Source organism: Lagopus leucura, unplaced genomic scaffold (assembly GCF_019238085.1).
Source record: "Lagopus leucura isolate 7727_CA_CO unplaced genomic scaffold, USGS_WTPT01 Super-Scaffold_760, whole genome shotgun sequence".
NCBI lineage: Eukaryota > Metazoa > Chordata > Aves > Galliformes > Phasianidae > Lagopus > Lagopus leucura.
Window position 1 is genome coordinate 8479030 of NW_024962257.1, and position 26784 is coordinate 8505813.

Here is a 26784-nt window from a genome sequence, read left to right on the forward strand (position 1 = left end):
TTTTCTTCACACTTGTATTTTTGTTATCAAGTTTATCAAAATAAATTGTCTACTAAAATCCCCGGCCGTGCCTGCGCTGACTGAGGGAAGCCGCGCGGCCCGTGCCGTGCCCTCCTCAGCGCCCCCTGGCGGCGGGAAGCGGCGCCGCTCCGTCTCCATCGGCAACGCCGTAACACAGCGCGCACACGGCCGGCTGTGGAGGGGCGGGAAGCGGCTCGGGCTGGCGGTGCTGAGCGGGGGTCCGTGCGGCGGGGCGGTCCGCCAGACTGCCGGGACGTGGGGAGGAATAGGAGCTGGAGAGCCGTCTCCCGCTGAGGTGAGTGTGGGGCGGGACGACGCGGCAAGCGGAGGGGCTTCTTCCTCAGTGAGGTGAGGGGCGGGCGGGGCGGGGGTCTCTGCTGAGCCCCGAGGATTTTGCCTGTTTTTCTGTTTGAGCTGCGCTGTCGGTCTCCCAGTTGCACGTACAACTAATAAACTGCCTGAAAACCCACATCAAATAGCTTCCGCAGTGTTTTGTATAGGTGGAATAACTTAACTCCTCGTTGAAACTGCTCTCTGACTTGCTGCTGTCCTACATGCTGTGTAATCATGGTTTATAAGTTCCCACCAATTTTACTGCTTTTTGGAATGCTGTATATTCTCGAGGTGTTAAGCGTTTTGCTGTGATGCTGTCATGTTTTCTTTTTTCAATGCTGAGTTTATTCATGTAATGGATGCACACGGCAGGAAAGCAGCACAGTTGTAGGGCAGTGATCAGTTCTTGGAAAAATGGGGTAAGGTCGGCGTTAGGAAATCCTGCTGGGGCTTTGTGAATGGATAGAGTCGGTAATTGCAGCTTGTGTAACTGTGTACTGTGTCCCTTCAAAAGAATATCAGATATCTAATGGAACACGTAAATGACAAAATAGAAAACATAAAATCATAGGACAGTTACGATTGAAAAAGATCACTCAGATCTTCTCATCCAACCCCAACCCATCCCCACCACCCACCCCACTAAACAACGTCCCTCTGTGCCACGTCTCTGCAGCTCTCGGACACCTCCAGGGACAGTGAATCACTGTTCTTACAGAGAAGTTGTTTTTCTTAATATCCAACCTCAACCTCCCTTGTACAACTTAAGGCCATTCCTTCTTGTCCTATCACTGTTACCTGGGAGAAGGGGCCAACCCCCACCTCACCACAGCTTCCTTGCAGGGAGCTTTAGAGAGGTATGAGGTCTTTCCTGAGCCTCCCCCAGTCTGAACTGACCCAATTTTCTCAGCTGCTTCCCTTAAGACTTGTGCCCAAATGCTTCACAGCTCTGTTGCCCTTCTCCGCACATGCTCCAGAGCTTAACATTTCCCACATTAAGAACTTTAAAAAGGCGGTATGATAATATACGAATATTCTTGATTATAGGGTCATCCCATAAAATTTGGTGTCTTATAGGGTGACCGCCAAAGCCAGTGTGCAAGGTGACCATCCACTACAGCAGGATTTGACTATGTCTGATCTAGAACCAGATAATGGGTTGCTGGTCATGTGTGCTAATGAGACACAGGATCTGCTGGTAGGTGAGTTTTCCTGCTAAATGGAAAGCTGGAGAAGTAACACATACCCACTATAAATACACAGCATGGAAAATAAGCTGAAAAACAGTTGATTTGTTTCATTTGCAAATGCATACAGATAATGCGTTTGATAAAATCACAGAAGTCATGAAGCTGCATAGGGTTTCTTTGGAAAGATGCATCAGTCTGTGAATGTATCAGACAAATTATAAAGTAGATTGATAGTTGATACTGTGTTTTTTCTTTAGAAAAGTGGAAGATGATATATTCCCCTTCAAAATCTGTGAGGGAGGTTTTGGGGATGCTTACTTTTTCTTCTTTTCCGGTAATTCACAAGCGTATACCTTTATGTCTTTTACTGAACTGTTTCTTGGCTTCCTACCTACCTCCCCCAAACTGAGCTCTTTCTTTCCTTCCTTTAGCTCACAGTGGGCACTGTTGTGAAACCTTTTAACTTTGTATCTGAAGTTCAATTGGAAATTCGCTACCTGTGTGGTTCAGGACTATGTTGACTCAGTCGTGCTGGTCATACTGAGTTTTCCAGGCTTTTATTCTTACGATGCAGTTCATATAAATAAAGCAGTAAGCCTATTTCAATTGCAGGGCATTTTACTTGTCCTAAAACTTAGTGGTCATCAGTTGTACATGTACCTAAAATTATTTTGTTCTTTGCTATATACAGCCTACCTGCAGCCATCCTTAGAGTTTTGTCCCACTTGAATGACACATTTCATTTTTTGTGCTGTATTTATTTTTTTCTTAATTGATCTGTAGACAACAGGAATGAAGAAAATGCTGCCTAGAAAGGTGCAAACCACAGAAGAATGGCTAAGAAACTACAGTTTAGAATCCTTGCAATTAACATTAGAGCATCTGGTGAATGAAGGCACTATTATTTTGTAAGTACGATGTTACACTTCCTTTAATTAGTGCTGATCTGTGTGCATCTCTGATGTTAATTGCACGCAGTGTTCCAGGGATTCAAGGAGTGGTGCTGAGGAGATAGAGCTGGCAGAAGAGGCTGTTACTAATTTTGAGGCCAGAGTTTCTGAGTAAGTTTTTATCTTGTTCATGGTTTTGATGCATAACTGTACCTGTGCCATCCGACCAAACTTTCTGCAAATCTGGTTTAAAATAGAAGTTTTAAAATAGAAGTAGCTTTGATTTTTTTGAAAAGGCAAAAGATTTTTCTCACTCTGTAGTGCTATTCTCCAAGTTGTAAAACCTATGCAGTAGGTGATAAAAATAATTTGGTTAGCACAGAATAGTGTTTGGGGAAAACAAGTACTTTGTTTTGCCTCAGTTCATATATGTTTTAAAAATCACTCATTTAAAATTAGTCTAGAGATTCTGTGTGTGCTGCCTTCCAGTCACAAAGCTGTATTTCATGAGTATCTTTAACAATTATATAGATCATTTTAAATGCATCTCCTGTCAATAAGATCTGTGTGATGATCTAACTTAGTTTTGCCTGGTGCTTCAACACGTGGCACACATCCCTCTCCTTCCTCTCGTTTGAATAAATCAGCAACTAATGAGAAAACATTTCAATAATCTGGTTTTTCAGCCTTTTCCTTCTCTAGTCAGTTAAACCTTTTGGGGAAGAAGTATTAAAATGGCTTGCCCTGTAATTGTTGGTTGTGTGAGAACACTGAAAACAGTACTTTCAAAAGGTGATTGGACATGATGAAGGCAAATTGTTGATTGCATGCAAAATAATGCCTTATCTAAAGCTGTGCTATGGCTTTTGTCAGGGCGGTTGAACTTTATCAGCAACGAATTCAGTGGCTGTTGAAGGACAGCAGAAAGGTAACTTGAACTTTCCAGTTTGTGTTCAGAAGAGAGCTCTATACAGTATTAAAGAATATGTTAACCTTTGAATACTAGTGAAAAGAGGCGTTCAGAAAGAAGAAAGATTATTTTTATTGCTTTTACATTGGTACCTGGGATTTTTGCTTTCTAGATGTTGCCATTTTATTTCTCTTAGCAATTCTAATAGGGACCTCCCAGCACCCTTAAAGAGGAGTAGCCAGAGCCAAGCTTAACTTTTGGCTGGAACTCGGCTGCTGTAGTTGGTGCCTCTGCCACAGCTGGTTAGTGACTCACTGTGCCCAGCTGTGCCCATGGCCAGCAATGGGAAAGGGACATAATTCTGTCTCAGGTGGGACAGGGAAACGAGGCATCCCAAAATCTGCCATAGTGATTTAACCTGAAGAAGATGCTGTGCCCAACATTAATTTTATTGTTGGAAACGATTGATAGTCTTGGAAGGGAAGCAGTGTGACTCACTGATAAGGAGAAACAAGGAGTGTGGTAGTACTCTTTTGTTTTCTTGTCTGTCACTGTCTCATCTTTATGCTTGAAAGCTTAAAGTGAAAATAAATTTGTGACACCCAAATTTAAAATGCTACTGTACAGAGTATACAGAAACATTTTTAAACTTTACATAAGCTCAATATTTACAGTGACTTCTTTTTTAAGGTGTTTGGCCTTGTAAAAGGAACCAAAGTTGGACTTGTGGTTGATGTGTCTGGTCTGAGTGACAGACCTAGACTAGAGGGTTTTCAGAAAGACCTTTTGGTGAGTAATAATAGAGCAGACTTTGGCTATTGTAACATGTAAATCAAGATTCATAGCTAAGGGGAGGGAAAATCCTTGAATTCGTAATGTGCAATAAAGTCTTCTACTGTAGAAAGCTATTCTCTAAATGACTTTGAAATTGCAATCTTTGTCTAGATCCAAATAAATTACTGCAACTACTATAATAATAACAGCAGCTTTCTCAGTGCTTGTACCAGCATTCTCTTTGATTCTTAGCTTGTCTAAAAGAAGCAACTTAAGAGCTAGAGCCGAGCCATATATAGAGTACAATTTCACTTCCTGCATTCAGGCATTATTTCAGATGGATTTGTATTATTCAAATTCCTCATTTGTGCATTTTAAATAAAACAACTAAAAAGAAAACTCAGGTTTTACTTGGTCCTAATGCCTAACCTGTTGTTTAGCCCTACCCATGAATATATATTAAACATTTTAGTAATTACTTGGTTAATGAATGTGCCCTTTGTGGAACAGTACGTTCTGTTTTGTATGCACATCAACTGAAGAGAAGAAAAATATTCCGTGTCTCCATTAACAAACTGACAGGATTACTGTAAGTTTGCCTGTCTTGTTTCAGTACTCCTTAGCTTAGTCACTTGTGTCACTTGTTTTGGAAGCATTTCTCTGTGGTAGCTGAAAACATTGCTGTCAACTGTTTTTAGTGTATTTCTGGCTTTGTTCCTTTGTATAGTAACTCTACTAGTAGCAGTATGGATAGCAGTGCATTAACAGACTTTTTATTTGTTAGTCCTTAATAGATGAACAGCTGTGTTATAAGAAGCAATTGTACTGCCTCTCATTTGGTACAGAAACTTCACCTCTGTGGGAGAGTCCAAAAAATGTTGGTGTTCATGTGTAAGTAAGTTAGTTTCTCTGTAAAGGTATTTCAGACCAGGTCTCCATTTAATTAGAACAATGTGGAGATAATAATTAGTGTTCTTCATCTGTTGCCCCTGTGCCTTGCAGTAATCTTCGTGGTCAGTTTTATTCAGCTGCTGCACGTTGAGTGCATGTGTTCCTTTTTTTCCCTAGGCTAGGTGAAGCAAGACAGTGGGTACAGCAGCTGGCACCTGCAGGAGGCTGCAATTTGCTGAAAGCCTTAAAACATGTCCTTATAGTGAAAGAGCTGAATTCTCTGGTGATTATAATACGAAGCTGGTAAGTCCAGCTTTAACTTGGATACAGAATTGGTACAAGAATCTGAACTTGTTAGAAAAATAGTAATGACCTACTTACTTAGTAATGAGCTTTCATCCACCAGTCACTGTGAACCAAGACAAAATTTCAGTGCTTTTATTATCATTTCTAAACACATTGAAATGCCAGTAGTAGAAACTCAGTAATTGTTGGAAGAGAGGAGGTAAAAATTATGCTAAATGATTGGATTTAATTCCCGTGATTTGTTATTTCTTTCTCATTTAATGTTTTCTTTTCTGTCTTCTTCAGTATGGCCTTTTCTTCCCTCATTTGGTTACTGCCATTGCTAAGAGATTTTTCTTTCTCTTTTCCATATTTACTTACTTACTGAAAACAGCCCTGATCAGTCTCTGGAAATACTGGCAGACTATGCTCAGCAATGTATGCTAGGGAGAAAACTTCTGGTTCATGCTGTTACATATGATTGTGGCAGTCCTGCTGCTATTGTAAGTAACTGTCAATACTCACTTCCTTAAGTCTCCTGTCATTAATTTCCTATTTTGTAAATGACTTTACTGAGATTTTGAACGTGTCCTTAAAACAGGAGTGGCAAGAAAGCAATGGAAATATCATATAATCTGTTTGGTTTTCTCTACATGTACCTTAAAGATTCTTTGTCTGTCTATAATTAAGAATTGAATACTGACAACCCATGTTAACCACAGAGATTACCAAACCAAAGTAATTCTTTATCTTCCTATTTAAATATGTAGGCAACCGTTAAACAGCTTGCAGAAGTTGTCAGTGGCCGCTACCATTGCTACTCTTCAAAGGGAGAGGTAGGTGACAGCTAGAGAGGCAAATGTTTAGTGACTCTTCACTTTTAGAAGACAAACTGCTTATCATCTGAGTAGAAGTTTATAGCAGTGCCTGGTGCTGCTTGCTCTGGTCACAGAACTGCTGAGGATGTGGCGAGTTCACCTGTTCGTTGTTTCTGCAACTCAAAATGTTTTCCTAAAAAGCACAGGAAGTTTTGCAAGTATTTTTCAGTGACTCAAAGCTGACAATTAGGATGAAAGTAGTGATGGGTTTATTGGAGACTGATTCAAAATAGTAAAAAATAATGTATTTTTAATAAACTTCCATATGTAGAGTCTTAGGTACATTTACACTCCATTTTACCACAGCAGGCAGTTCTGCACGGCTGCACACACATCAAATAGTAAAGCTGCGTGTGGTTCATATTTGAGTAGCAGTTAACTTTATTCCCCTTGTTTCTGTACGTACAGAATTCTGACAGTAGTGATGTTAATCTGCTGCTTCAGGAATCACACAAGGCTCAGGACCTACTCCACAGTATCAAGCAGACTTTTCAAAGGCGTGTTGATGGCTCACTTATTAGTGGAATAGCAGACGTAAGTGTGTGTGTATATATATATATCCCCACAGGTACCTTGAAGTATCAGAGGTAGAAGTCCTTAGTGTTCACAGGATGAAAAAAAAAACATATGATTGTTCAGGTACTTTGATAAGTGAAGTCTGAATATTATATATTGGCCATCTGTTGTAAGAGCAAAGTAAGGCCAAAATGGCAAATTCTCCTTTTCTCCAAGAAAATAAACTAAAGTGCTCTTGATGAAATTTGGATGAGAAAGTAAATACATCTCTTGTTAATTTTTCCTCCTTCTGTGGAATATTTGGAGAAATTTTAGTTCTACTTTGGCCTGATAGAGAGATTATTTTCTCATATCTTTCTTTCAGCCTGTGTAGATGGTCAGAAATGGAAATATATCTCTTTCTTTTGCTGTACTGTCATCTCTGTACTTCCCTGGAGCCTGGAAGCTTTGAAGTTTGCTGAGTTCACCTGTAATTGCTGATCTTTCGTGCTGAAAGTTTGTCAGTGCTGTTCTATAAATCTGTGGCTCTGGAGGGACTTTTGTATTAACAAAATAGTCTGTTCTCTGTCACAACTGTGAAGTGGACAAGATTGCTTTTAAAGTGGCAGTGAAATTTTCCATCAGGTGTCTTTGCATGTCTGGTTATCTGACCTGAGACATTCCAGGCTAGAGGTAAAATGGTCATCTATGAACAGTATTTCTAGCTCTGCTTCTCCTCATTCTCTCTGTTGTGTGCATGTAATACATACATTTTTTTTTTCTCTCATCCAACCTTATAAATATTAAGAACCATTCAGACTACATAGGAAGTCACAGAAGTCACCCTGAAAAAATGCTGACTGTCCTATATCCCGAAATAAAAGCATGTCATTTCAGAGACATATTAATTAAATCTTTGGTATGAAAAAGTGTCTCCAGATTTCCATTCATTTATAAAAGATAGGTCTCTTACACATTTTTTTCTAAGTGAAAGAGTTCTAATGTCCCATAGAAGTTTGTTGACTTGTTTGCATTGTTGTGAATGAATGGAGAATGTGTTTCATTTTGATTTTCAGATCAGTACACATAGGAAATGGAGAAGGCAAGATCTGGTTTGTGTATGATGCTGATGGTTTTCCTACCTTTTTTAGCAAAATAACTGTCTGTTTTCCCATGTACAGCTATGATGTTTTCATTTTCCATGTGGATTTTTGCATGTGGCTGATGGAGTGAAGTTACTGGAACACTGTCCTGCAGAATCTATTTCTGGGAGGACCAGTCGTAGCTGTTTTGCAATCTCAGCACTCTAAACATCAGTAAAACTAAAATTTTATGCTGAATGTTTAGATTGACTGTGAGGGAGTGAAAATATGCAAAAACTTGCAAGATGTTTTCTTAAAATCCATTTTAGGTTTCCACAGAAGTTGCAAATGCAGCAATTCCTTGCTTCCTATCAAGGCCTCCAAAGCATGAAGGACCATTAATTATTCAAACACCACGCTTCCTGGCCAGAACTTCAACAGAATGGTTAAAGACAAATGGATTGAAAGGTAGCACAGAAGGAAAAGCGTAACAGATAGGAAACAGGAAATAAAGATAGAGAATATGTTTTATTTAATTTTTTTTGTTCCTTGCTATAGCTAAGAAGTTAAACCTTTATCAAGTTTTGGCTCCCAATGCTTTTTCTCCTGTGGAAGAATTTGTACCAATTCTTCAAAAAACAGTATCATCAACTCTACACGAGGCAAGTGATGGGGACCTGCTCCTTTTCTCTTGTTGGGTTTTTTGTTTGGTTGGTTTGGGTTTTTTTGTTTGTCTGTATTTCTTTCTACTGCTACTTTTTCTAATTAAAATTGGTGCTTTATAAGATAATGACATTCTGTGGGTTTTGACTGAAATTTGAGATGTGCAGCTGTAGCAGATCAGAAACATATTATTCTTAAGAATAATTCAGGAGGAAATTCCATACTCTTGTAACTTATATAGGCTTCTGTAAGCAGATAACTGTTATTTATCCTTCTAGAAAGCTATGATGCAGTTTGAATGGCATGATGGAACTGTGAAAAATATTCATGTTGACCTGCCGATATTACACAAGTATCAGGTGGGTTTTAGTAGGGACACAACCTTGTCAGGGTCAATTACCATCTAATTTTTCTGTATTACTTGCAAGAGCAGCATTTTAGGCTTTACTGTGTTCCTCCAGCACTCTTATCATGCACGTGGATGATTTATCTTTCCTAATGGGAGTGTTGAGGGAAAATGATTTAGATGTGTTTTCAGCATTTTCAGCATTGGAAAGCAGAAATCATTTTCAAGTTCTTTATAGAAGGCTCTCATACTTCTACTTTGCAGTAAGGTATCAGTAATATGTACAAGTTGGGCATTTGTAGTTAATGTTCTAGCATATGCTACTTATATTATATTATATTATAGCATATTATAGAATATAGCATTAGAATATTAAAGAATATAGTATAGAATATTAAAGAATATAGCATGTATTCTTTATACTTGGAATGAATTCTGAATATTGTGACAGCATGTTGCTGCAAATCACATCATTATTTGAATTAGTTGAATACTGAGCTGCACTTGTCTCTGCAGAGTCTTGGTCTCCACTAGTCAAAATTATTTTGTGTGTTTGATGAATACACCTTTTGCTGGTGTGCCTCCTATGAGGAGAATGTAGACGTTGTGTAGCAGGGACACTGCAGTAAATGCCACCTGACTCTTGGGAAACCATAACACCAGAACCTGAGTTCTAAATCCTTCCAGTGACAGCTTGCGTGGAGTTTTTTTTCTTTCTTCTTCCAAAATGAGTGTGCTAGGAGGAACAGCTGCAGTCTGCAGCATTGCTGGGCGTGAGTGGGCAGTGAATGCTGCAGCTTTGGTTCTGCAGCTTAATGTGAACGGTGAACTACGGTGGAGGGATTTGAATCCTGGGAAAAACAGGAAGATTGTGCAACGTGATTTGATGAGCAGAGGCTCACAGTGCTTTCAGATCCAGAATTTCACATCTTGCAATATGGACAAGAACTGTTCTCAACCTGGGGCAAAACGTTGTAATCACAAAGCCTCGTTATGCTTTTTGTTAGCAGGAAATTAGTGGGAAACTACTTTTATGAAAGAGTATAAGAGTGTTGAGCACACCCTGTCGAGTAGGCTTGGAAGGCTGGGTAGAGTTCAGCCAATAAAGCTGATGATACTAATTGCCACCTTTAGTTTGACAGATCTGGGCAATACTTATCCAATTCTTACTCCTTGCCTTCCAGTCTGCAACTGTGTGTTTAAACACTGGTTCTCAATAGTCTTTAAGGCCTTGATGGTGTGATTTCCATAGCAAGCAGTGCGGTGTCTGCATTGTAAGACTGAAGGGGTCAATGAAGAAAATTTTACAAGATAAAAAGTAGAAAAGCATCCAGCTATGTACTGTCTCACCCTAGAGATAGAAAGGTGGTGATAAATAAGAAAGATGCAGAGTAGTCCAGGTTGTTTCCTTTTGGGTAGCATATGCAGCAGTGTCTACATTGCAGTGTCAGTAGGTAAGTCTCTGGTAACACCTTATAGTTTCTTTCTGAGTTCCATGTCCTTTTTCTACCGCGATTTGTCCTCATGCATGTAATGCATACATGTGCTTGTGAAGGTCGTGTTCTGTAGAGTTGGGACAAATGGCCTTAATGTCTTCAAGTCAATATGGTGTTTAAAAAAATGGTATGTGTTTGAAAATATTTTAAGTTTATATTTTAACTGTTACATGTTATTACAAATGTTGCCTGAAGGTGGTTGGTTGGTTTATTTTTTCTGGCCTCTACTTTGAATCATGCTAACAAAGTGAAGATGAAGAGAATATTTTAGACCCTATGTTGGTCATTTTATGTTTATCTCATGGATTGTATTTGCTATCTTTACTACTAATAAAATGGTATCATTAAAATGAATGAGAATCATTACTATGTTTAATGTTAGTTCTGGATTAAGCATTTGGTTACAAAATACTTACTTGAAAATCTTTATTTTTATCTTAAATTTTCTTTATTTTATCCACAGAAACTCCTTGCCAAAATGGTAAGAATCTATGAGAAACGAATTAACTGGCTGTCTGTTGCTAGCAGAAGAATTTGGGGAAGTGTTTGTGAGAGGAGGTATTGTATTCTGGCAGTCCTGGTTTTGTATATTGTTGGTGATTTTGATTTGTCAACCCCTGCTTTACGTGTAAATGGGCACTGAGGATCAGAGGGCACAAAACAGTCAGATGTAGAGACAACAGTTGCAGATAGGACCAGTGCAAGCAATCCACTTTTGACAACAGACACCGATATTCATTCATTTACTAATTTAGTGAATTTACAGTTATTATCAGTCTACAAAAAACTGCAATATCCATCAAATAAGACAAGACTCTTAAATTTCAGTTATCCAGCAAGTAAGCGTTTGGGGAGTGGTCTGTCTTAAGCCACGTATATACCTGGTGTTTCTGGCCAAATGTCGTGTCTATGTCAACTCTCATACCCCTTCCTATTAGTAGTGATACCCAGAGTGTTTCTGTACAGCCTCTTATGGATTCTTATCAGAAAGATAAGTTTCAACCGAGTTTCAAATTTCTGCCTCCAACTGAACTGCATTGCAGTGCCAGATGACAAATGCCAATGCAGATTTATCAGAAAAAACTTCAGATTTTTTCCCCGCGTGAGAATTGAGCTCTTTAACTGATTTTGTTTGAGGATCATCTTCAATAATAACAACAATGATAATTAACAGTGTGTCTGAATCTTTAGCAGAGGTCTCCCACCCAACTTCAGTTGCGTAATTGCTCTTATTGTCTTGCTTGCAGACACTGAATATGAAGTTTCAGAGAAGATGGCTTAGGCCACTGTTACCAGGGAACTCTTTGTTCATTCATCAAGGACTGAATTGTGTTGGGCACACCTGTCCCACTGACTGTCCATAACATCCGTGATACTTTCCATAAGCACTGCTCCCAAGATACCCCCTTTCCATTCACAGTGACCATCCTGCATGGTCTTTACAAGCACACCTTGATATGAGACCATACTGAAGATCATCATTAATAGTTTCTTTTTCCCAAATAGTTAATATCAGTTCCAGGTAACATCAATCAGTCGATGTCTGAGCAGCACTGTTTGTCAGTGACTTGCTGGGAGATAATTCCATTTATCTTTGGAATGATACTGTGTAGCTTCCTGCAATGATGATTGGAGAAAGGACAATGAACTATCCAACAACTCTTCTTGTTGGATAACAGCCAAGTCTCAGCCTTGTTCTGGATATTCAAGTACAGAGAAGAAAGAGGAGCTGATGAGGGTTCAGTAGCCAGTATGTGCCTACGTGTGCCAGTACACTGATTATTGCATAGCTTAAGGAAGAAATCTCTGTTAATATATTTTAAGATCTCACTTTAGATTGTACAGATTATTGTTTTTATATAGACAGTGCTTATACATTTTTATACATAGCTAGATGGTTTTTTTGGTGAGCTCAAGAATGCAGTGAAGATGACAATATGCAATTAATTTTGTTTTTTTTAGAAATAACATGTTTCTTGTATAGGGTGGTTATACTTGTTGATATATCAGTGCCAAACTCCACCTGCATCATCCATATCCAACATTCTTTGCGACTTCTACTTGAAGAACAAATGTCAAATAAGGATTGCTTCAATATTATAGCGTAAGCAGCTACTTTTGGTTGTTGTAAAATAAATGTAACTTTGCAGTGAAAGAAGTGTGTTGGTAGACTGTCGTTACCAATGGGGATATTTTAGAATTTTACTTGTATTTCACATGTTATGATGAAGTAGTTGCAGGAGTAGCACTGACAAAACTGCTTGCTAAATGTATGGATCAGATGTATAGAATTAAATTAGTAATTAAAATAATCATTTTGTTTTGGACTGACTGAAGCTGGTTGGATGAGATTCTTGTATTGTTCATAGCAATGTGAATGCACGTGGCAGAAACTTTTACTAGAAGAAGGTTTTGGAGGTGTCTCAGCACTACTGAGAATGCACTTTAAATTTTAAAGTGACTCCAGTACTTCTTTAATGCTTAATTCTTCTTAAACTTCTGTTCTCACACTGCCAGTCAGAAACATATGACAGAGCAGCTGGGCAGATACCTGACTGACAGCTAAAAAAGACAGACTTATGGAGGTTCAAAATTTTGGGGAGAACAGAACCCTTACTTCATAAGATGAATGCAGGCAGCATCTCTGGGTTATTGGTCTGGGCAGTATGCTGTTTGTCTGTTGTTGTTTTGTTTCAATTGCAATCCTGCCTTACCTCTGCTGAGCTTTTACCAGCTCATTTAGCATTCTGATCAAGAAAAAAAAAAGGAATCTGGCCCACTGCTTTGAAAATACGACTACCCCTGAGTGATGGATAAACGTGAATAACTAAATGGTGTGAAACTGGAAACAGATAACAATTTTACCTGTATGACACCCTAAATCAGATTTTTTGTCAGATAATTCTGCTAGTTCTTTTGTTTGTTTTAAAGCACAATGTGAGAATTCATTGCTGTTTTCTCTAAAAGATTTGGGAGCCACATTGTGCCTTGGCAGATGGAACTGGTTCCTTCCCAGCCTGAAAACTTACAAAAAGCTTGGAGGTAGGATCAAATTCCTTTCCCATACTTAGGAATTAAGTGAGCATAGATACTGTGAAACAGATAGAACAAAGAAATAAAATGAATCAGCATTCTGAACAGTTTAGACAATTAAGTATCACAAAAATACTTCACCATGAACTGTTCTATAGTAATTGTTATGGATGGTTTGTAGTGAAAATTGTCATAAAGTTCAGTATGCCCTAGTGTCTTTGTATTTCATGTGTATATTGAGTATGTCAGTACACAAATACAGGAGTTTTTAAGAAATGCACAGGTCACAAAAAGAATTTTAAATTACTTCAAATTCAGCTGAGATCTGGAAGCTAAACTGTTTTTCCCCATACACACTGAAACTAAATCTCATTATCCACTTCGTGGAGTTATATCCTCAGTAGTTTCATTATACCTCTGTGGTTTTCTTTTATTCCTGTCAGTTCTGCTATTACAGTTTTTTCCCACATAAAATTAAGAGGGAATTCTTTCACCTCTGTGCTCTGAAACTTACCTTAAAAAGTAGTTTGCTGTAGTGGAAATACAGAAACTAGAACAAATGTTTTGAATGCTTGTATAATCTGGTTTTGGTGGCTGTTATCAAAAAAACTACAGATCCCAGAGCAGTATTATTTAAGATTCAGAGTTCTCTCACTGCTTTTAGCAGAAACAAAAGCTTTTTTCAGTTCACTCTTTGAAATGTAAACTTCTCAGGTGGGTATTGAGGTTGCAGTGCAGTGGGAGTAGGAATTTCATGAGTGCTCTCAGAAGAGCTGTGGAAGTAGACTTCAAAGAAAAGGATAAACACAAATCACAAGGAATTTACCTGCTGACTACTGGAATACCTGATCAGGAAACAGTGAGTATCTTTACAGGTTTTACAGTTCTTCTGTAAATTCCCATCAGAATTAATCTCAATTTTATTTTTTCCTCTCTTTTATCCTTTTGGCTATTTTTCATAATTTGTTGGCAGAATACTTCATTACATATCTATGACCGTACAGGTCATACAGCTGTTCAGGTTATAGTCCTGTGCTGAATTATGCAGGTTAAGAGTGCTTGCTCATCAGTTCAGGAAAAACTGGAGCAGATGGAAACTCACCTGTGATACGGAGAGACTTCTGATTTTGATTTATTTTTGCCTTATAGCACACAATCAGTGCCTACGTGGCTGAGGCTTGCAGAGGTTTTGATTTGCAGCTTCATGTCTGTCTGTTCAGTGTAATGGAGGATGCTGACTCCTGTGGGATTATTCCAGCCCGCTATGCTACCCCGACAGAAACTGCCATTGCTTTTAAAGAAATAGTACAGGCTGCCAATGGGAGATTTCATTGGTTTGGAGAAGCAGGTAAGTGAAAAGGAGAGACAGCACTTCATTCTTTATCGTTCACTAAATAATATCTATCATTGCTTTTTTTTTTACCTCTAGTTAAGTCTAGTTTTCAGTTTAGTTTAGCACTGAGATACAAACATAAGTCTTAGTTTAATTAAGGCTTTTGGCTATCTTAAAGAATATTATAATGCAGCATTAATTTGAGTTTTTCTATTCAAATTCATAGAATCGCAAGGTTGGACACGACCTCAAGATCATCTAGTCCAACCACCCTCCCATTCCCAGTACCACAAGCTACTAAACCATATCTCGTAATTCACTGTTCTTTCATTCACTGTTTTTTGCTAAATATTTTAAAAGTACACAGTTAAAATTTATTTACTAGTGTAGTAGGCAAAGACTGCATAACAAATGGGAAACAGGGCTTTTTTATTTTTTGTTGTTGATATTTGACATACTCTACACTTTTCTGTATACTTAAAAATAATGACTAGCATATATTTGATTATCAGGTATTTTTGAAAGCGATGATATCACTGTTCTTGTATCTGAAATGGAAAAAGCAAAGAACTACTCCCAAAAGGTATGAATTATATATGTCTTCTGAAATTATGCTTTTCTTCAGAAAAAAAAGGAATAGTGTTTGTTCAACTGGCAGTGCAGGAAATTGGACAGCATGAAATTCCTTGTAAGACAGAGAGGAAAACTCGAGAATGTGAGAATGGCCACTTAGAGCAAACACGGACTGGGAAGCAGTGATACAGTAGCACTGCAGTGATGGTTGTTAGTGTCCATGGTTTCCTATCAAATATGAGGAGTTCACATTTGAAGTGATTTTCCTGTTTGTTGCCAATCCTATGATAGAGGATTCTATCCAAGTGCATAGATACTCGAGTAAAATGGTTCATATACTCCTTTAAATCACAGCGTAGGAAAAGGTTGTCAATTGCACAGTACATTTCTCTAATATTAAAAAAAAAAAGGTTTCCTGAAGCATAGTAAGGGTGTAGAACTCTTCAGTCTCTCCCCATATTACATGCATTTAACTTTTTCCCCGAGATATGTAATACATTTGCTTGGGCAGCATCCAGCCTGGCTGTATGAAAGCTGTTTCTTTCTGAAGTGTGAATAGAAGGATATGTGCAATGAGATGTCTGGGCAGGTGGCAGGAGCAGGTCTGAGATGAAACTTTTTGTTGGTGGTGCTGTTTTGTATGATTTGTTTTGTAAAGAAGAACTGGTGAATATTCAATAGGATCTTAAGTATTTTGGTATTATTGTTTAATGGCTGAATGTATTCAGTTCATCTTCTGCTCATTTCTCCTGGGCTCTGTGCATGTAGCATTCCTTTTTCTTTTAGAATGTTTGCTCAGAGCAGGGAGGGTTTACTTCCCATGTGTTTTAGGAAGTACAACACAAAAAGGTTGTGAGTTGTTAAGCATCACCTGATTAATATTTTTATGATAAATAAAACAAATAGCAATTTTATTAAATACAGGATGTCAGTCTTTGAAGTGTCATGTTTATGAATTACTAAGCAGTGTGAACTTCCATTTCAGTGTGCGTTCTTAGTGGAATCCTTAAAGCAACGTTCAGGAAATCAGCCTGCTGATCCACTTATAGCAGAAGCAGACGCAACCGTGGCTGTCACAAAAGAGAAAAGAAGGCCGCAGAAGTTGCCATCTCCAAAACCTACAGCTCTGAGTCTGGCTAGAATGGTTTGAAATCCTTCACAGTTCCATTTTAAGATACAGTCTGTTTTAATTAGTGATATTACACAGAATCACAGAATTGTAGGGGTTGGAAGGGACCTCCAGAGATCATCGAGTCCAACCCCCCTGCCAAAGCAGGTTCCCTACACCAGGTAGCACAGGTAGGCATCCAGGCAGGTCTTGAACATCTCCAGAGAAGGAGACTCCACCACCTCCCTGGGCAGCCTGTTCCAGTGCTCCGTCACCTCACTGTAAAGAAGTTCTTGCGCATGTTTGTGCAGAACTTCCTATGCTGCAGTTTCTGGCCGTTTCCCCTTGTCCTGTCTCCACTCACCACTGAAAAGAGTCCGGCCTCGCCATTCTGCCCCCCACACCTTAGATATTTATAGACCTGGATCAGGTCCCCTCTCAGTCTCCTTTTCTCAAGGCTGAACAGACCCAGTTCACTCAGCCTTTCCTCATAGGGGAGATGCTCCAGGCCTTTTTTTATTATATTATATTATATATATTATATAATATATTATATATTTTATTAACTGGCTATCATATGCTGGTCTTTGTGAGAGAAGTGCTCAGGCTGAAAATTTGAAGGAAGTAATAACAGTACTGTGACTCTACTATGAATTTACATTTTAATTTGCATTCAAAGTGCTACATAAAAAAGTACACCTTACTAAATCCTGTGAAGTAATTAAATATAACTGTAGTGATTAAATAACACTGTAGTATCTAAAATTGTCTAAATGGCCCCTCCTCTGACCTTAAAAATTCAGTGTTTAATAGAAGCAAAGGCAAAGCAGAAACATGCTTTATGAAGTTGCTTTTATTTAGCAAGTCCATCCATTACCATACTATACTCTCCTTCATGTCACAAAAATGGTCCAACCTCATCTGACCTTAAATATTAGTCTTCAGTTTAATGGCAGCAGAAAGTCTGCAAGAAAATTAAAACAGGGCAATTAGAGTTATTAACCTAGCAAGAAATTGCAAATTAATGTGTCATAATGGCAACCTGCTGGCTAGTAAGAAGAGCCAGAGTAAAACAGGAATTAGAGAATAATGGAAGATAGTTCCAGTTTTGAATAAGTTAGGCAATTGTGGTACTGTATGGTTAAAATACTTCTTAATTTCTTCTCTCTTTGTGCTTATAGCACATCAAAGACAAACACTGTGCGGAGAAAAACGCCTCCATCAGAGTGCCAGTGTGGCGTCCCACCAGTGCAAAAGCAGAAATTCCACCAGGTCTGCATGGATGAGGGGCTTCTTGTCTTTACTTTGTTTGGGAGTTGCTAAAAATAAAGTACTAAATTAGAACTGAAGGATTTAAGCTTTTAGAAACACTAGCAGTATTTATCTGAAGACAGAGCAATAGGGAACATTGCAGTTTGTGAAATGAGTTGTAGATGTGATCTGTCTAGATTAGGAGAGGAAGAATGCTGCCCAGCTGTATGACTGTTTCCAGGTCATTTGATTGAATATCCATCCTGTATCAGAAAACATAAATATATGTGGTGGAAAGAAGAGCCTTCCTTTGTCACATGCCTGAAAACGTAATTAAAACCCCACCTGTCTTTGTTTACAATTTATACGTTCTTTTGAAGTCGCAACAATTCAGAGATTTATTTTTAGTTTTATGTATTTTTTGTTAATTTTCTTGTAAGCAGTTGTTCTTGGTGTGCTCTTCTACTTATTTATGATCCAGCAATAAAGGAAAACTGTAACACAAATGTTAGGTTATCTGAAGAGCTGCATCCTGCAGCTACTGCTGGTGCATGGAACAGCTCTTAAATTGATTCCAACCCCAATTTTTCAATTCTCATAATTTTCTTGTTTTGTTCTTATATCTTTGCTAATATCTGCAGGGTTTTGGTTTTTGTTTTGTTTATTTGTTGAATTTTTGTATTAAATTTGGGCCTTTAATACCGACTGATTGATGTCAGATTCTTGATATTCAGTAACTTTTACAGATCTGGGTTCATATTTGCACGAGGTGTTGTGTGCCATGATAACTGAATGTTGCAACAAATGCTTTGCTTATTCTAAACCCCTAATCTTTTCAGGTTATTTAGTATGACTGATCATATTTATAACTTATATATAATTCATAATTTATAAATTACTAGTGGCAATTCATAAATTGTAAAGATTATGGTTTGATTTGTATGTGACAAATTCTATGATATAGATTCTTCCTAATTGTTATCCAAGAAAATTAAGTATGTGTAACTGTGGCAACTGAAGAACTGGATTGCATGTCAGAGTTTTATCCTCAGCTGAATGAAGTCATCATTTACGGTGTTGCTGGTTGTTGTTTTGTTTTCTTTGTAGTACAAACAATAAAACAATGGCCTCAGGCTGAGAACAGAAGAAAATATAAACCAAGGAAACAGCCAGAGTGTTCTGTGTCAGTATTTTATACTGACAAAGGAAGAAATGTGGGTATGTGTTACCAAGGTGTAATGGGTGAAGCCTTTTTACTGGCAGTTATTATAATATAAAACTGTTTGGATACTAAGTCGTGCATAATCAGCTGTAAATAATGAGGGGAAGTGAGCGTCCCTTATCAAATAGGGGTGGACTTGGGGATTTTTAATTTGACTTTTGGTTAAATGCTCTGCGATCTTCTGGTCAAAGATGCTTCAAGGAAAAATGCTGTCATGCCTTAGATGATGAGAAGATATTGTTTGGATTTTTTTAAAGGTAATGTTGAAGATAAAATGACTTATTGTGTATTCCTTCATACAGAAATTTTGAATTCTTGTCAAATGAAAAATCGTGTGTGAAATACTTGGGGTTTTTCTGTTGCTGTTTGGTTTGTTGGTTTTATTTTACCAACAGGAATATTTTCGTGTGGCTCCAAAAGGGCTATGAGACCACGTGTGAAGAGCTATGAAGAGGTAACCTAATGTTCCCAAGTGTTTCTTGCTAGGTGCAGTATTCCGAAGTTATCCAAAGACTGTTTGCATAAGAAAGCATGTTCCCTCTGTCAGATTGCCAAAAAAAGAGGAAATCTGTTCAAGCAAAGAGGTATTTTGCTCCTTACCAATAAATAGCCATTTTAGAATTGTTAATATGAATTAATGTGAACATTTGAATTGTGATTCTGTACAATGTATTATTACTTGAATAGTTCTAAAATTTACTAACAACCAATTGCACCTTTTGTTTGTCTTACAAGTGGCTGACAAAGTATAGTATTAAAAAGCTTAAACTGGAATTGCCCAGACTGATGTTTGGTCCAAGCTGCACTCACCAAAAGAAAATTGTGGAGTCTCTGCACAAGAAAGTGTCAGCAAAGTACTGCACTATCTTCCCCAGTGTAGAAATCAATGTAAGCTTTTGTAGATTTTATGTACCTACATCATTGAGAGGCTTTGTATTTGCTAAAGCAGTGCATATTAATCAGTGTTTGTGAGATGCCAGTCTTACGTCCCCTCTACTGTTTCTTGTTTTTCATTCTAAATGAACATTCTAGTAGAAAACTAGAGAAGGCCTCTATTCACCACAAAAGATGATTAATATATTTGAAATGTGAACAGCATGGGATCTTTAGAACGTATGGCATCTCCTCTGTTCAGTATGAATAATAATATAAAAATTTATTTTTAGGGAGAGCTTTGAGAAATCGTATGTGAGGGGAAACAACAAGAATGTTGTATATTGCTTGGTTTGGTTTGTGCCGTGACCAGAAAAACGTAACAGGTTAAAGTTAGGATATTACTGGTTTATTGTATCTATGAAAGTGTCAGAAGAAGTGCAACAGATGCATCTCTCCAGACAAGTTATTTAATTTTGTTGCTTGAAACAACGGGCTGAAATAAGAACCAGGTTTTCCTAATTTGGGTAAAGCAGTTGTTTAGTAGCAACTGAGTTATAGAAGTTTTTTATGCTTTTTCATAGAGTTAAAGATTAAAAAATCCTAATGAAGGGACTACATTCACAACAGTTGTTAACGTAAGGTACTTTTGTATGAACAATTTTTCAGGGGGTTGTGAGACATCTGCAGGTTCAATCTAAAGAACTGGAAATCTACATTGAACAAATGGAGAAGGTGTTGCTACGCTATCTGCAGAGAATACAGTGGCTTCTGTCAGGTATTGCTGTGCATCTTTCCTACAAAGCATGGCCTGTCGTGTCTGTCCTGTGATTTGGAGCAGCATAATTGTAAAATTCCATTTCTTGATTGCTTTTTGTTTCAAACTCTGCTCTGGAAACCCAGTTTTCATTTTTCTTTAAAAAAATATATCTCTTGTTTTAGCAATAAGCTTATGTTTGTAGACAAATTCATTAATGAATTGTGTGCTTGGCACATGATTTGAAATTATTCGAGTGGTAGCAGCTGCCTCTTTTAATTTTAACATAGAATCACTGCTTTTGAAAACTATTTTGATTCGTTACTCATAAATAATTTTGTTAGGAAATGGTTACTTTTTTTTTTTCTGTATTGCAAAGTTCAGCCTGTTTTTAGTGCAAGTTGTAATAATTGGCTAGTAACTAATGCTTGTTAGTACTAGAAATGGTGGAAGAGATTCCTATCACTAATCCTTGAACAACCTCGTTTCCACTCATATTAGAATTTGTTAAGTAGAAATGCATCCAGAGTAACTCCTGAAGATGGAAAATTTTACCGTGGGCTCAATAAAATCATATGTTTAACATAATAAGTCTGTGTAATAACAGTTTTAATGATTCTGGTGCAGGAAGTCGAAGATTGTTTGGTACCATTTTAGAAGCAAATGTCTGTGTTTTGATTGATACATCTGGTTCCATGGACCCATATTTGCCACATATCACGAAGGAACTTACCTCCCTTATCTGGGAGCAGCTGAGAAAAAATGAAGTCAGGTATAATAAACTGCTGATAAACATCGCACTGCTTCTGCACTACTTCTGTAATTAAGAAACAATACCTAATAATCTGTTAGGAAATACTACTTCTCTGAAAGAATGGTCAGGCACTGGAATGGGCTGCCTAGGAAGGTGGTGGAGTAACCAACCCTGGAGGCGTTCAAGGAACGTTTGGACACTGTGTTGAGGGACATGGTTTAGTGAGAATTGTTGGTGATTAGTGGATGGTTGGACTGGGAAAGACCATGGGTCTTTCAGTTGACACAGAATAACTTACATTTTCTTACCCTTTATTCCAATAATTGGTGGTTGGTTTTGTTCTTTTGTTTTTGTTTTCTGTTTCAAAAGAGTCTTATACAACATGACTGCTAAGACTGGTTAGATTTAAATGTTGTGGGCCATCTTTCTCCCAAGGTTTAACCTGTTGAGATTTGCAGAAAATACAGAGAGTTGGAGGGAGCATCTTGTAGAGGCAACTGATAAAACATGTCACGATGCTGTGCAGTGGGTGTCCAAATTCCATGCTCATGGTAATACCTGCATCCTTATGGCTTTACAGGTTAGTAAATTGTGTATAGTGTTGGAAATATCCAAATAATTTTCCAGGACGGTATCTCTGATAAAGCAAATTTTATTTGCAATTCACTGGTGGGCCTCCAGCAAGCAGGAGTGCACACACAAAGCAGTGTTACATCTTTTATCTCCTATTGCCTGACGCTGATCTCTTTCTCCTCTGGTTCCTCATTGGCTGAGTACTGCAGGTTCACACTCTTTCACAACACTTCACTAATCATACAAATACCAAGTAAACACAGATCCTTGCCACCCAAACACAAATATCTTAATTGGTTAATTGCCTTCTAACAATCGCTTTTCTTAACAAACATCTGGTTATAACTTTTGGATGCCCGCTTTACAACAGAAACATAAACATAAACATAACCTCTTAATTGTTTGATTACCCCCTAGCATTTGTGCCCTTTACAGTGCATCATTGTTCTGTTCTGTGCTTGCATAGAGATAAGCTTGGAAGGAGGATGGAAGGGAGTGTCTTGGAGCCTGCCTATGGCATCCTAACATTCCCACAGAGTAGGATGGTTCTGCTTTGTGTAAAGGCCCTGGCTCCTCGAAAGCTTGTTAAATGTATTTCACTTCTGCTGGCCTAATGAACAGCCTTACAGTGTGTTTCCCAGTTCAGAATACTTAACCCACATTGTTTACAACATTTAAAGTCTGTTGCAGCTTTGTGAGAAAGAATTTGTCACATAATTTGGTAACTATCTTTCTAAAATATGTTACTAACATGTATGTAGTATTTCTACTTTTCACATCAGCTATTTCTAAGGATATGCTACAGCTTACTTCTTTAGATCAATTGCCCTTTTCAATATCCAATGCAGAAACAACATTTTATCCCAGTCCCACAATAGTGTGTTGGAGATGAAAAAGGTGTTTTGCAGTGATAAAGCACTTCTATCTGACTGATAATATTTTAGGAAAACTATTTGGTCACAACATGAAACACCTCTTATACTGAAAACATTTAATGGATCTGGAATCAAGCCACACTTTGTCTCCATAAGGCTCACAAATAGAAACGTGCACTCCCCATTCTCAGTTTAGGAAAAATGTCAATAGTTGCATCAGTCCTTGTGTTCAAACAGTCCCACAGAGAGAAAACAGCCAGTACTGCTTATGTACAGCTGTTATTATGGGATATTTGGCATAAAGCAAACAGGGATCTTAAAGAAGCAGTGATGGTTGGAATCACATGGATATTGAGTGTGATTCCTGAAATTCAGAAGTAGGGAAAGAAACTTCTCTTTTAAAAATTCTTAATGCAGAAATTAACTGGTAATAACAGCTTAAAACAGAAACTGAGAGAACTTGCAATTTCATGAGACTTAAAATTTAAATCTGCATAGAAATTTTAGCCTAAATTAGTGATTCTTTTTATTGGTACTTTTAAAGACTATTTATATACATTTTCTGGATTTCTTGGCAGATAAGTGCAGTAGAATTGTAAGAAATGTCTACATAGAGGTTAAATTTGCTGAGCCAATTATTGTAGCAAGTTTTCATGATGTAGAAAGGCCAAATCCTAGTTAGCCTGATTTTCAGATATTAAGCATCTTTTACTCCTCTAAAGGGTGATGAAAGTCTTCTGTCAGCAGTTCTACAGAACTAGTTAATGGGATCGACTCATCTTCTCTTATTTCAGTAACTCAGTTTTTGATGGTGCTCTGCTTGTGTGTATTGTACCTCACGCTACAAATTATCTGCATGTTTATTTTCATGGAGGAATATATATTTGATTTAGTTCATTTTAGTGAAAAGGAAAAGACAGAACTAACTTGATAATGAAGCTGTCTTAAATGATTGGACTTGAATGTTTTCATTTTAAAGTATTACTTTTCATTTAAATATTCTAATTATTTGTTTTCTGCTTTTTAGAAAGCTCTCAGTTTCCAAGGTGTAGAGGCATTGTATATATTGACTGATGGAAAACCAGATACCAGTTGTAATCTGATTTTGAAAGAAATTGAAAGATTGAGAAAGCAACAAGATATTAAAATCCACACCATTTCTTTTAGCTGTGTAGACAGGTATGTGATACCTAGCAAGAAGAAAAAAAAGACAATCCTTAAAGTGATTATTTATTGCCAGAAGGCCGAGTTCTCAGTGCATGCCACATGCTCAGTTCAGTGAACAGGACTGAGCTAGGCAGGCATTCATACCAGTGGGAGTGGGGCAGGCTGTTCTGACACATGGTCGCTGTGTGGCCTGCATCTCCTACATCTACTTATGGGGCATATTGGACAATGGCAAGTAATAGAGGCTTAAAGCAGAGAGTAAGTTGTGGAGCACACACAAAATTTTCCTTCCTCTTATGGAATCTCCCAGCTTTTGGTTTTCTTACCCTTTGTGAAATATTACTGCCTTTCCTTGCCAACCAGCTCTCTGATTTTTTTGGTTTATCTTCTTATTCTGGTTTTGTTGGTACAATGAACCTCTTGTTAAAAAAAACAACCTGTCTACAGAGGTTATGATGACTAAGCAGTGTATATTCTTCCTTAGTTCTTCAAGTTTAGAAATGATACAGCAATTTAGAACCAAGTCCTCCAAATTGCTTGTTTTGATTTAATATTTTCTTGAGGAATTCTCAGAAATTATTTTTCTATTCTTGCTTTCAGATAAATAATTTTCATAAGTGACATTACTTTATTATTAACAGAGAGGCAAATGAATTTCTGAAGAAGCTTGCCTCCCAAACAGGAGGGCGCTACCACTGCAGCTTTGGAGACGTGGACGGGCAATTAGCAGCACACCGAATGCTGACAGAAGGATTCGATGATGAGGATGTATGTTAAATGGTTTGGATCTTGTTGGATTTGGTTTTGTTTCATTCTGACTTAGTTCTTCATCTGTACTCAAACTGCATTTAAAAAAGAAAAATCACTAGAAGAATAAGACAGGAATCTTACAATACTTCATATTGAAATCAAAAGGAGAAATCCTAATTTCTGGCAGGTCTGACTGCGCTCTGCCTCAACCAGGTGACCAAAACTTCTAAAGAAGTGCGTAACGCAATGTATATTTTTGAAAGAGAAGCAGAAGCATCCTTTATCTGGACACTTTTTTTTTTATCCACATCATCTTCAATTACATCTGTCACTGTAAAATCCTCATACAGTGTTTAGCACATTAATGTTATAAAAGGAGATCTTAATGATTGCCGCAGTAGAGAAGTTCGTTAATGAGCAGAATCTTATTTAATACAGAGTTGCTCTGCTCTTTGTAATCCCAAGGCCTCTGCAAACAGATTGGGGAAAGGAGATGTGGAGCTTTGGCAGTTCATAAAATGTGTAGAAACTGAAAATAGGAAGTAGATGCAGGTTAAAGTAGATTATTTTAATTCTGTTTTCAGGATCCAGTTTTCCCGTACTTCGAAGGAGATGATTTAAAGAAACTTACTGAGGAAGTAGCAAAAGCTAGAGGTTTTTTAAAGCAGGCAAAATCTTTGAGGTGAGTATCAAGAATCTTCCAGTAATTTTTATTTCATGAAGTAAAAAGGAAATCTGAATTCCAGTGTCTATTACTTGCAATAGAACTGCTGTTTCTTCCTTGTACTACCAATTGCAGGTTTTTTTGAGGCTTGGAAAATGGCATGCAAATGATTTCTCTGCTTTAGATGGACTTAATTTTAAAGTCTTAAAAAGCTACCGTCATACCGTTGTGGTCCCTCCAACACTTGTATCAAAGGGAAATTACATTAGAAACAACATAGGTTGTTCTTCACCTTTTGAGTTCTATCATATGTCAAATCATTATATTTCTCTATGTATGGATTATGAAAAAATAAAATGTCCTTTATAGTACCTCCTCCTTTAGTCTGACTTCTTACCCTGAAATGCACATTATTTTTATTTTGCAAAATCAACATAGTCTCCTTCAATGCTACCTCGCCCTGATTTCTCTAACCACCCCATCTCGCACTCTGTCTGCTGGAATTACATTGTCACACGGAATGATGTGAGATCTGTTCATCAGCAACCCATCTGCTTTTCAAGTTACCATCCATCTCCCTTTTTCATTGAAGACCTCTAAAATGTCAACTGGCTTTTTTCCTGGGAGGATTACCTAAGCATTCCTCTTCATTCCTCTTTCATGTTGTGATTTACCAAAGGATCTGACCTCTGATCTCATCTCTCAATCTAGGTCTTTTTCTGTTTTCCTAGTTAGTATGACTCTCTGTCTTTTTCCTTTTCCCTTCAAGTCTTGGCCTGCCAGATTTTGTCCTGTCTTCCCCTCTTTCCTTTCAGTTCTTTTCAATTACCTTATCTCTCTGCATGTTCAGGTTTTTTTCTCCCTTAGTTTTCCTTTCCTTATCTTTAGCATCCTCACTTACCACAAAGTTTCTCTTTGCCTTTTCTGTTAACAGCTATTTAACAGGTAACGTAATGCCAAGCAGAGGTATCCCAGTGGACTCAAAACATACTGAGCCAGTTCCTGAGAGCAATACAACTGTTAGCACTGCGTGCCATCTGTATCTCAGCCAACTGAACTGGCTCACGAGGCACACTGTTTCCTGCTGCATCTAGTAGCATTCAGAGCTGGGTTTGGTACCTGCCTAGAGCCAAAGGAGAAGACAGTAAAGTTGTGTTGATCCTTATGTCCTTTCATGGTTACGCTTCCTAACTGCCAGAAGCAGAAAGTGCCATTTTGCTAATAATAGCAGGCAGAAGTGCTTGTAAAAAGATTCAAAATGCATTATACCTCTGCAATAAAAAGATTTTCTGTGACACAAGTTCATGACTAAACAGACTTAAAAAGCTACTTTATATTTTCCTGAAAAACTACTGTAATTGTGTGATTATTTTTTTTTCTTTCAAACAGGCTATTACTACAAAAATGGAACATAAACCCAAAGGACAGTTCTGTTTTTAAAAACAGTGCTCAGGTAAATAGTCACCATAAATCATATTTTATACATAGCTTAAAAATTTCATTAGAAGGATAACATATCATAAGCTGACTGTGAAGATTATTAATGGGAGCGACATTTTCAAAGCTGAAAATTTTGCAATGATTTTAGTGCTTGGCT

General features: G+C 37.7%; 1 protein-coding gene across 1 annotated transcript in view; it reads left to right on the forward strand.

Annotated features, from left to right (window-relative positions):
* The first annotated feature begins 1296 nt into the window (after positions 1-1296).
* VWA3A (von Willebrand factor A domain containing 3A) overlaps positions 1297-26784 on the forward strand; it is a 28865-nt gene continuing 3377 nt past the window's right edge. The window contains exons 1-31 of the mRNA XM_042864864.1: positions 1297-1552; positions 2328-2452; positions 2531-2605; positions 3308-3362; positions 4035-4133; positions 4903-5009; positions 5187-5312; positions 5689-5797; positions 6065-6130; positions 6581-6706; positions 8079-8217; positions 8308-8411; positions 8691-8771; positions 10718-10812; positions 12239-12358; positions 13222-13296; positions 14002-14146; positions 14437-14635; positions 15133-15203; positions 16179-16337; positions 17483-17573; positions 18660-18770; positions 19261-19358; positions 19510-19662; positions 20317-20425; positions 21032-21176; positions 21594-21738; positions 23634-23785; positions 24415-24541; positions 25108-25205; positions 26577-26640. Coding sequence (XP_042720798.1) covers positions 1487-1552; positions 2328-2452; positions 2531-2605; positions 3308-3362; positions 4035-4133; positions 4903-5009; positions 5187-5312; positions 5689-5797; positions 6065-6130; positions 6581-6706; positions 8079-8217; positions 8308-8411; positions 8691-8771; positions 10718-10812; positions 12239-12358; positions 13222-13296; positions 14002-14146; positions 14437-14635; positions 15133-15203; positions 16179-16337; positions 17483-17573; positions 18660-18770; positions 19261-19358; positions 19510-19662; positions 20317-20425; positions 21032-21176; positions 21594-21738; positions 23634-23785; positions 24415-24541; positions 25108-25205; positions 26577-26640 — 3435 coding nt within the window. The 5' untranslated portion in view covers positions 1297-1486. The remainder of the gene's footprint in view (positions 1553-2327; positions 2453-2530; positions 2606-3307; positions 3363-4034; positions 4134-4902; positions 5010-5186; positions 5313-5688; positions 5798-6064; positions 6131-6580; positions 6707-8078; positions 8218-8307; positions 8412-8690; positions 8772-10717; positions 10813-12238; positions 12359-13221; positions 13297-14001; positions 14147-14436; positions 14636-15132; positions 15204-16178; positions 16338-17482; positions 17574-18659; positions 18771-19260; positions 19359-19509; positions 19663-20316; positions 20426-21031; positions 21177-21593; positions 21739-23633; positions 23786-24414; positions 24542-25107; positions 25206-26576; positions 26641-26784) is intronic.